The sequence below is a fragment of the Gracilinanus agilis genome, chromosome 2, assembly GCF_016433145.1.
Source record: "Gracilinanus agilis isolate LMUSP501 chromosome 2, AgileGrace, whole genome shotgun sequence".
Classification (NCBI taxonomy): domain Eukaryota; kingdom Metazoa; phylum Chordata; class Mammalia; order Didelphimorphia; family Didelphidae; genus Gracilinanus; species Gracilinanus agilis.
This window is the reverse complement of record NC_058131.1, coordinates 636,267,583-636,279,229: the sequence shown is the minus strand read 5'-3', so window position 1 is coordinate 636,279,229 and position 11,647 is coordinate 636,267,583. Positions and strand designations below refer to the sequence as shown.

General features: G+C 37.6%; 1 protein-coding gene across 1 annotated transcript in view; it reads right to left on the bottom strand.

Moving 5' to 3' along the window:
• Positions 1–752: 752 nt before the first annotated feature.
• Positions 753–11,647, bottom strand: part of BTBD16 (BTB domain containing 16) — a 140,785-nt gene continuing 129,890 nt past the window's right edge. Inside the window, exons 13-16 of the mRNA XM_044662609.1 lie at positions 11,212–11,289; positions 7,868–7,966; positions 5,866–6,054; positions 753–833 (exon numbers count right to left, since the gene is read on the bottom strand). Of these exons, the coding sequence (XP_044518544.1) occupies positions 765–833; positions 5,866–6,054; positions 7,868–7,966; positions 11,212–11,289 (435 nt within the window). The 3' untranslated portion in view covers positions 753–764. The remainder of the gene's footprint in view (positions 834–5,865; positions 6,055–7,867; positions 7,967–11,211; positions 11,290–11,647) is intronic.

Here is an 11,647-nt window from a genome sequence, read left to right as displayed (position 1 = left end):
CTAGCAACTCTTCCATGAAGTGTGAAAATCACACACAATTCTTGATTCCTTTTGCATAGTTCCCTTCATTCTTTAAATCCAGTATAAATGACCAAATTTAGGTAAAATCATCTCGTTCTCAGCATAGCCTTTCCTAATCTCTAGTAATTCTCCACAGCCATAGTAGATGATTTTCTTTGTGGAATCAAATGGTACATGGAAATGGAGTATAAGGTCATCCCACTTTTTTTGGGTGAGGGCAGAAGATGAAGTGGGTTGAAACCACTCTGATATCTTTGAGTATGCATTATGATAAATAGGACATCATCTTACTTTTACATTCCTCCAGTTGAAATAGAATGCAATCTATCCACTCTCTTTCCTTTTCCTTGATTCATGGTAGCAACTGTGTTATCTGTTTTACCTAAAATGCAGAGACCAACATTGGTTTGCCATGTCTTTATGGCTGTACAACACCCTAGAAAGGGAATGAGTTAAGTACAGCCAGATAATGCATTGGCTGCTACATTTTTCAAGTCATTATACCCCAATATTAGGAAGGAATAATATGGAAAAGAGTCATCCTCCATTTCCTGACAATCTGCAGACAAAGATGGCAAATGAACATGTCCATTGGACTTTTCACCCTAAACTGACCTGAATGTAGGCAGAGTGAGACAAACACCAATCAGCAACATTGGTTTTTTACTTGAGCCCTTTAATAGTTTGTTTTCTTTCATGTTGATCAGTGGTAGTAGAAATCCCATCATGTCTTTTGGAAACTGTCACGATACCGGAAAAATGAACGCAAAAGCCACATAGATAGGATTGCCCACAGTTTCGATTTTCAAGGTCTAAAACAAGAAGTAAAACAAAGGGATTTTTTTTTTTAATTTAGCATTGAGGTAACAGCTCCATTAAATTAAAAAAAGAAAAGGAAGATCCTGCTGTTGTCTATGTCAAGGCAAAATCATGTTGCTTCTACAATGGCTTCTAAAACCACTAGTTCATTTTCTTAAACCATGTGCTCATGTGTTCTATCAGAACAGCAAGCCCTGGTGTCCTCTCATCAGCTACTTGCATGGAACTGCTACTAGATACCTGTTCACAGATCATTTGAAGTCGAAGTATTCAAATATTGATCTCTGTTTAACCAAATAGCTAGAAATGTCAATATAGAGTGGAGTAGAATAACATAGGGCATCAACTTGCCTTCTAGGGCCCTGGTTCTCCAATTCTGGTCCTGTAAGTTCACTGCCTAAGTTACAATTTGCATTACTTACCCTCAAATTGTCAACTCATATTTTAATCAGCCCTAGTCTTCTTGTTCAGGCCCACTTCAGCTGTTAACTCACTGTTTGATCCATATTAATGAATCCTTTGGAATCTCCATTCTATTCTCCACAAGCTCTTCTAGATTCTCAAATTTCTAGCAAACATCCATTTCACCCTTTGCTTAAATTAAAACTCTGGGTGTCCTTTGACACCACATTGCTTGAAGTCCTCCCCAGTGATTACTTCATCATCCACTGACCATGACTCATAGGACCATGAAGAAGAGCTGTTGCATGTAAAACCCAGGGGAATTGCGTGTCAGCTATGGGAGGTGGGAGGGGGAGGAAAGGGAAAGAGCATGAATCTTGTAACCATGGAAAAATATTCTAAATTAATTAATTAAATAAAAAATCCCCAAAAATAAAAATAAAAATAAAAAATAAAAAAGAAGAGCTGTTGCATTTCTTGTTCTCTATTAATACTTCCAGACCATTCCCACAATGACCTTTCCTTCTTTTGAAGTGCATGTCATCCATTTATACCACCATTCCTATTTCCATTGCTAGCTTTGTATCCTTTTATTTCATTCTTGTACCCCTAGTATCCAGTGTATATTAGGCATTTAATAAATACTTGTTATATTGCATTGCTACTATCTTCCCACTTCCAAATAATTTCTATAGTTAATAGCATTTAGAGCTAGAAAGGACCTTAGAGAATGTCTAGTCATGATTTTATTTTAGACTCTTATCTTCTTTCTGTCTTAGAATCAATACTGTGTATTGGTTCCACAGCAGAAGAGTAGTAAGGGCTAGGCAATGGGGGTTAAATGACTTGCCCAGGGTCACACAGCTAGGAAGTGTCTGAGGCCAGTTTTGAAACTAGGATCTCCTGTCTCTAGGCCTGGCTCTCGATCCACTGAGCTATCCAGCTGCCCCCTCTAGTCCAGATTTTAATATGTTTCATAGTCCTCTTTTCTACCTCATCTCCTTCCATCATCCTTAATGACTTATTCTAGAATTTATCAGCTTTCTTTTCTGCTGTGTTCAGCCATTTGCTATCATAGCAAGACTTTAGCCCTTTTGAAATTTATAGAATTTTGAAATTATATTATCCAAAACCATAACTTCTTACTCTTTTCCCTCTCCCACTAAACCTAGTCTTCATACTTACTGTGACCTCTGGTCCCTTGTTGTCACTGTTCAGTTGTTTTCAGTCATGTCTGACCCTTTGTGACCCCACTTAGATCCTGAAAGTGGTTTACCATTTCCTTCTTTAGCTCATTTTACAGATGAGGAAACTGAGGCAAACCAGGGTTAAGTGACTTTCCCAGGGTCACAAAGCTAGCAAATATCTGACACCAGACTTGCACTCAGATCTTCCTGATTCTAGGCCCAGCATTCTATCCACTAGGCCACCTAACTGCCCATAACCCCTTAAACCATTTCTATTCTCTCAATCTGTTCCTTGCTTTATTTTCACTTGACTCCCTACAGTTTTCATCCTACTTTGAATTTTCACTGACTGCCCCCCTCCTGAACCCATGGGGACCCCAAAATATGACTTACATCTTGGTATTTCCCACCATCGGATTTCTCTAATTCTGCTTCAAGACTCCTAGATAGCATTAGAAAAAGTCACAAAACTGAGCTAATTTTACTCCTTACAAATTTACACTTTACACCTTCAGAAGGTCTCCTTCTGCCATACCCCACTGATTCCCTGTCTCATTCTCCAGACCAAACATTCTAAACCTTTTCTCTCTTCTTACATACAACCCTTCCCTACCTCAACCCTACACTCCTTTCTCACTGAGATTATTGTTTATGAGACCTTTCAGTCCCTGCTCTTCACTTTTTAGCAAATTTCACAACTAATACTCACTGTTTCTTCTATCTCTATTCACAGAAGAGATATCTCCACTATTGAATAAGGTTAGTACCTCTATTTACTTGATCCTATTTCCTTCTGTTTCCTCATCAATTTTGTTCCCATCATCATTTTCTCTATTTTATACATCTTTCATCTCATCCTCACTATGGGCTCCATTCCATCTGCCTGCAAACATTATTTGAAATTACCCTATCCAACCACAACCTTAGGCAATTTTTTCTTCAAGCATTTGAAATTTGGAATCTATTCCTACAACCTTACTGCTCTTCTCCAATATCAGCAATTTGCTAATGGCCAAGTATAATATACATTTAAAAATTTTTCATTGTCCTTGATTACAGAGCAGCATTTGACAGTCACCTGAGACACCATATTCTCTTAGATTTCCTCTTCCTCTGTCTGATTCTGGGATTCTTCATTACCTTCTGGGCTCTGTAAAATGGGTGTTTCCAAAGCACCTATCTTTGGCCCTCTTTTCTTCTATTTTTACACCCCCTTCCTTGGCAATCTCAATTCATTTTCAGGACACAGTTCTATGTAGATGATTCCTAAATATATCTCTTTAGCCTTGACCTCTTTCATGAACTCAAAACTTTCATCCCCTACTGCCTCTAGGACATCTAAACCTGCATCTTGCTATTAACATCTCAAACTAAACTTGTCCAAAATTGAATTTACTATGTTTTCCCCTCAACTAGCTCTGATTTCATCAATTAAGATACTAGGATTACTATTCAGTGATCTCCCATGTTTATAATCTTAGGTCTATCTTTAATTCTTCCCTCTCTTTCATCCCTCATATATTATCAACTTTCAAACCTCATTGATTTCTCCTCTGTAATGCCATTGACATTCTTCCCCTTATTCTATATTTTCACATTTCTACTGTCACTATCATGATTCATTACCTATCCACTTCTACTATTCCAATAGCCTTGTTTAAAAAAAATCAATATTACTTAGAATCAATTCAAAGTATTCATTCTGAGGCAGAAGAACAATATGGATTAGGCAACTGATTTAAAGGAATTGCCCAGGTTACACAGCTAGGAAGAGTCAGAGGCTAGATTTGAACCCAGGACTTCTCATCTCTAGGTCTCAATCCAATGGCCTTCTAAAAAGTCATCCTCTCTTGCATATTTCCCTTTTTTTCTATTACACCAGAGTAATCCTCATATCACTCCTAATATGATCTACTTTATGCAAAGATATATCTGTTCAGGTCACTTCAAAGGCCAACATTTTTCAGTGTCTTTTAATTACCTATTAAGTAAAGTTTGAATATAATTAACTGGCAGTCCAGACTGCTTCACTTTTTGGTATTACTCTACCTTTTCCATCTTACCTCATCTATCTTCCTAACATATCAGTTAGGCATTTTTTTCCAAAATGATTAATAAAAAGTTTAATTTTAGGTGTTTATCATAGCAACAGAAAAAAGAATCAAAGAAAGAAATGTTACCTATCTGTTGAAGTCCATATCTGAAGCTTTCTTTGGAGCTTTTACTGATCCATCCATCAATAAAACCTGTTCCTTTGGCCTCAGACTGCACTTGGTTTTGTATGACTGTAATGCATTTATCATGTAACACTATGCATCAGTTACCTGGGTTTGTGCCCTGTTCTGTCCCTGCTCCACCAGACTCTAAAATCTGGGAGGGCTGAAACTTTGTCACAACCTTGTCTTTTTACCTTCCCCCCAGGGCTGAGGATTATTTTTTATATATGACACAGTAGGTGATATTTGGTGAATGACTAATTGACTGACTGAATGAACAAATGAATGAGGGATTGTTACTTTGTCTGTGTGTAATAATAGAGGGGATAAATTAAATTCGGGCCAGTGAGGTAATATATTAGATAGTACACTAGGCCTGGAATCAGGAAGACTCATCTTTTTGAGTTCAAATCTGACCTCAAACATTTACTAGCTGTGTGACCCTGGGCAAGTCACTCTACCCAGTTTACTTCAGTTTCCTCATCTATAAAATGAGATGGAGAAGGAAATGGCAAATTATTCCATCCTTTTGCCAAGAAAACCCCAAATGGGGTCACAAAGAGTTGACTGAAATGACTGAACAACAACAAATTAAATTCCAAGCTCCTATGTCAACGATTTGCCCGGTGGCTCCTTCCTCTTTGTTATTGTAAGATTTCTAGCAGTAAGTATTCTTCTTTCCTAAACCTCCATACTTCTTTTTTCACCTTCTCATTCATAATGCAAGAGCAATGGAAGGTTAGCTTGTACAGTGCTGACCCTAATATATGCCTTCCATGTTGAATATTCCTCCTTTGGATTGGATTTCTTGATGCTGACCACTCGTTATTTAAGAGGGCTCCTGATGCTGTCCAGAGATGGAATTGCTACCTCAAGATAACTGAGAAAATTTCATTCTTAGATCACCATCATCTTTAGTTGCAAGGTTGATGCTAGGTGGTACAATGGGCAGAGTGCTGGATTTGGAATCAGGAAGACGAGTTCAAATCCTTCCTCATACACTTATTGGCTGTGCATCTTTGGACAAATCACTTAATCACTTAGCCTCAGTTGCTTCATCAATAAAAAAGGGCACAATAATAATAGCATCAATCTCACAGGGTTGTTTTGAGGATCAAATAAGATAACTTAGAAAGAGCATTTTGAAACCTTAAGACACTATATAAATGCTAGTTGTTGTTGTTATTGTTATTGTCATATTATTAAAAACAGAAACTTACATGACTTTTGCTAGTTGACTTGTTAAGTCCAAATTTTTGGGTCATTGGATTAGTACTGAACTCCTGCCAATTTCCATTCACCAAAGATTGTGCTCTGATTTCATATTTCACTAGGCGTTCTGGTCTGAGGCTAACTGGGCTCCTCTCAGCTATGGCGGCGGGTAAGTTCGTGTCTGAATATTTGATTCTCTGAAAGGACATTAATTTAACTGAGTAAAAATCACATAAGAGTTTGGCAACTATTTGTGCCTACTAGAGTTTCGGTGATTCCTGTGGGGGCTTTGGCTTTTTTTCCCCCCAAAACAACAGTCATTTGCTGATGATGTGACCCTGGGCAAGTGCTGTCATTTGTCTGCAGAACTCAGAATCACAGAACCTCAGAGGTGGGATAGACCTGGGAGAGCATCTACCCGATCAACTTTTCATTTGACAACATAGCTAGATAAATGCATTGCCATCCAGTTTTTTTCTTACAACCAGTAAGAGGCACCCCTTTCCTCCTACCTCAGCCCATTACACTTGGATAGCAGTAATGTGTAGGGAATTTTTCCTTAGATATGCAATCTGGAGCCGAGTAGACCAGTCTACTGCCTCTTCCACAGAATAGTCCTTCATATACTTGAAGATTGCTAACATGAGCCCTCAAGCCTCCCAGAAGCCTAATATTCCCAGTTCTTTCCACTAATCCTTTGATGGGCTGGTGAGGGAGAATAAGGATAGAATAGATAGATTGAATCCTTGTGAACTCAGGAGAAAAAGAAGGCTTCTGGCATGTGGGATAGATCTCTATGGTGAACTGAGGGAGAATATGGACAAGAGTTGTATGAGATGGGCAAATCTAGAACTTCATCATTGGAGGAGATACATTATCAATGAAACCTCAGATTAGTTTTAATAATTGAGTATTTAAGAGATTCAGACCCATGTTCTAGCCTTTCAAGATCTTTAAAATACTGACTTTGTCACCCAAGTTAGCTTTGCCTCCTAGCTTTGTGTAAACCATAAATTTGACAAGCATGTTATCTGTGTCTTTATCCAAGTCACTGGAAAAGCCACATAGCACAGGACTAACTGGTTCTCTGGAGCTAATAGAGACCTCTTTCCAAGTTAACATCAAACAGTAAATGCTATTCTTTGGGGCTGGCAATTTAACCAGTTCTCAGTCTGCTAAAATATTGTCATCTAGCCCATATCTCTCCATATTTTCACAAGAACAAGCTTAGATACCTTGTCAACTGCCTCGCTAAAATCTGACTATATTGCATCCACAGTATCCCATACTAGCATTTATATTGCTTTAGGGTCTGCAAATCACTTTATAAACATTATTTTATTAACCCTAAAGCCTGGTTGATGAGTTCCATTATTAACCTGATGAGGCAAGTAGTGATTAAGTGCCTTGCCTAGGGTCACACAGCCAATAAGTGTCTGGGGCTGGATTGGTACTCAGATCTTCCTGACTCCAGGTATAACTATTACTCTTTATCTACACCCTATGCCACCTAACTGCCTCACAGGTTCATGTGGCATGATTTATTCTTGATGAAGCCATTTTGCTTCTGTACCCTCCATTTCTTTTTCTAAATATTCTCTATCCTTTTGACAATGCTTCCTAAAATTTCACCAATAGTTGAAGTCCAGTTCACTGACTTGTAATTTGTCAACATTTTCCTCATTCTTTAGAGTTTCCATTTTTATTCAATTTATAAATTAAAAAACAAAACTTGAGGCTGAGAGAAATGAGATGACTTTACCAAGGTCACATAGTTAATTTGTGGCATGGGACAGAATCACAAATCAAACCTCCTGACTCATTCTCAGGGATGCTTTTCCACTACACCACATTCCCTCTTCAGACAAAATTAGTCTTCTTTTCCATTTGTCTGACACAAAGTATTACTCATTATGGCAGGGTGATTTAAAAGGTCTCTTTTCTGTCTTTAGTGCTTCAAAAGCAAGATTTTCATAGATTTTACTTTCCCAAATGTTACCCACTTCTTACCTGCATGTAAAAACTATAGGAGAAGTCACCATGTTTGATTCCCCTAATTTCAAAGAAGAACCCATATACGCCAATTGTTTCTGAGTAAATCTTGAATTCCTAGGTTGTATTGAAGAGCAAAAGAGATGAACAACAAAAATAGAGAAAAACTTTCACTTCATTCAGGTAAAAGATTCATTTGACATTTGATTTAAAAGTCTAAATCTATACTTCAGTCTTCAAACAGGAACCACAAAGAAACTCATATTTTGACTATACTCCAAAGACTCACTCAGTGGCAAATTGCATGTGTTTTGAAGCATTCCATGTATTTCTGAACATCAAAGAGAAGACAATCAGGCAGGCTATCAGATGGACAAATCATTGTTCTCTGACTTTTGAAAACGGAACACCATACTGCATTTCTTTAAAACTGAGAGACTTTGAATACATTATTGTTGCACATCTATGCCATTGTGATTGATGAGTTGACCACTGAAGATGCTTTAAAAACCAGCCAAACGTATTTGTGGTCTGGCTACTCAGAAGGTAACCAACAGACGTGGACTCAGAGCCTATTATAATGTAGACTTGGCTGAGAGATGGGGAGGTTTCCATAGAAGGTATTTATGGTAATGCAGTATGAGTATGGACTTGGGAATCAGTTAAACTCATAGGTTAATTTGACATGATTTTTTAAAAAAATTTAAATCCTTACCTTCTTTTTAGAATAATCGATATTAAGTATAGGCTACAAGGCAAATGAGCAGTAAGGGCTAGGCAATTTGGGATTAAGTGACTTGCCCAGCTATGGTGCCATAGTTGGGAAATATCTGAGGCCAGATTTTGAACCCAGGACCTCCTTATCTCCAGAGTTGGCTCTTCATCACTTTACTGTCCTGACATGACTTATTCTTGATGAAGCCATTCTGACTCTGTTCTCCACTCCTTTTTCTAGATATTCACTATCCTTTTAATAATACTTCCTAAAATGTTACCAAGATTTGAAATCAAGTTGACTGGCTTATAATTTGTTAAAATTTTCTTTATGCTTTAAAGATTCCATTTTATTATTTATAGCAACAGTTTTTTTTACTCCCCCTTAAACAGCATTTTACAATTTGCACAATGCAACTGTATCATATGGGGAGAAGTATTATTACCCCATTTTAATAATGGGTAAATTGAGGCTAAAAAGTTAAGTACACAATCATATAGATAACAGGTACCCAAGAGATAAAGCTAGGCATCTAGCGAGTACTCTGTCACTTACTATAAGATATTGGACAAATTACTTAACTTTTATGAGACTCAGTTTACTTATAGATAAAATGAATTACCTCCCTTTATAGGGTTGCTTTTGAAATAAAATAATTAACAAGTGGAGTAGTTTGGAACTGCAAAATCTTTAGTATAATAAGGAATTACTCTGACACTCTGAAAAAGGAATTCGGGGGGTTGCTACCAGGGGAGTTGTAAATAAATATGAGGGGAAGTTGATTCTTGTGTAATATCTTTAAGTGCAGATGACTACTAAGTCATAACTAGCATGAAAGATATTGTGATTCACTCTTGGGATTTGGGCTACCATATTTATATTGAGTTCTATTTATGCTTAGAATTAGCCTTTTGCACTCTTCAGTATGGATTCATAGAACTGTAACAGAACAAGGACAGAGCTAGGCAGCACAGTGGAGAGAGAGCCAAGCCTAGAGTTGGGAGGATCTAGGTTCAAATGTGACCTCAGATATTTCCTAGCTATGTGACCCTGGGTAAGTCAATTAACTCCAATTGCCTAGCCTTTCCACTTTTGTCTCAAAATTTGCCAGTGATGGCAAACCTTTGAGAGATGGAATGCCAGGCTCTACCCCCTGACCGAATGTCAGGCGTGCTCTGCCCCTCTCCCTTACCCCACACAGGAGAGGGAAGAAGCACTCCCATTGGGCTGCTGGGCAGAGGAGTAGATGATGTGAAAAAATGTTGTCAGATAGAGTGGAGATGGGGAACGGAGCAGCTCCACCCAAGTTCCTCTGCCTTGCTAATAATGAACTGGGAGGGGGAGGCGCGGGAATAACCACGTGCTCACAGTGAGTGCTCTGCATGCCAACTTTGGCACTTGTGCCATAGGTTCAACATCACTGGTCTAACCTCTGCCCTCCTTTCCCATCCCAGTGTTTGCACCCCATTGGAACATTCATTTAACAATCAAACTTTCTCTGAGGTCCCAACTTATTAGTATTCTCTCCTTGTTCAAGTCACACTATATTTATTTCTACGTTTAAATGCTACAAATAACCTCCCCAATGCAGACTCTAAACAATCACCCTAGTGCAAATATCAATAATATGGAAATAGGTCTTGGTCAATAACATGTAAAACACAGTGGAATTGCATGTTAGCTATGGGAGGGGAATGGGAGGGAAAGAATATGAATCATATGAACATGGAAAATTTTTCATAATTAATCAATAAAATAAAAATCAAAAAAAAAAACAAATAACCTCCCCATTAAAAAGTAAGCCTTTAGATGGAAGGGAATATTTTTTCTATTGTTTTTAGCCCTCAATATCTTACATATAATAGGTACTTTAAAATGCTTGTTGAGGGGGAAATAGCTCAGTGAATAAAGAGCCAGGCCTTGAGTTGGGAAGACCTGGATTCATGTACAGCTTCTGATGCTTCCTAGCTATGTGACACAAGGTTTAAAACCAATTGCCAAGTCCTTGCCACTTTTCTGCAAAAGGAAGGAAGGAAGGAAGAAAGCTTTAAGAAAGAAGGAAGCTTTGGTTTATATACAGAAGTTTATATACAGGATAAGTTTTTGTATATAATTTTTCTTTCTGTGTTATCTGTCTCCTCCCCCATCCACATTTGTATTAATCATCCTATAAAATGTATGTTCAATTCAATTCTAGTCTAAGATATTTTTAAACAATGCTTTTAAAGTTTGAGAAATCCAGTTCATTATAGCCCATGGTTTTATTTGAAGTTATTTTATTATAAATAAATATAATATTTAAATAAAAAAATTAAAAATTAAAAAAATAAAATAATATATAGTTATATTAAAGATATTTAAAGCCATTGCATTTTAAAGAAAACAGATGAAAGTTTATAGTAAAACTACGGAGAACCTTCAAACATTAGTGATGGAAAGGAACTTGGATATGGTTTAATCTAATTTGCTATAAAGGTGGGAAACCATGGCCCAGGGGAGTTAAAAGACTTCCACAAGGTCACATAGCCAATCAATGCCAGAGCAGGGTCTATAGCCTTGATTTGGGGAAGGTCAATTACATATTTATAGAATGATGTTTAGATGTCAACCAAGACAGACTACTGGGAACTCTCTTTTAGTTACATACCTGGTTAATTAGGAGACCAAATCTTACAGCTTGAGTAGTAAGGTCTTTCGCATGAAACATGTCTCCACCACTCTCAAGCTGAAATGTATACAATTTAGAGAGTAAATGCCCTTAAGTTAAGTACTTACCTTGTTTCCCTTACATTCTGAAATCCACCAATTCTAAAACAACCCCTGAAGTGGTGCACCATGGAATTTCTGTTTTAATTTGCTCCTAAGAGAGTTTATAAGCAGCTAAGAAATTATAAGAAAGTGGAGGTGGTGGAGAGGGTAAATTTACTAAGGCAGTGAGGCACAAAGAGGGAAACCCTTTTCTGCCACTTTTGTCACTTCAGCTATACCATTAAATGATTATACACTAGAGTACTGATTCTCTCTCTCTCTCTCTCTCTCTCTCTCTCTCTCTCTCTCTCTCTCTCTCTCTCTCTCTCTCTCTC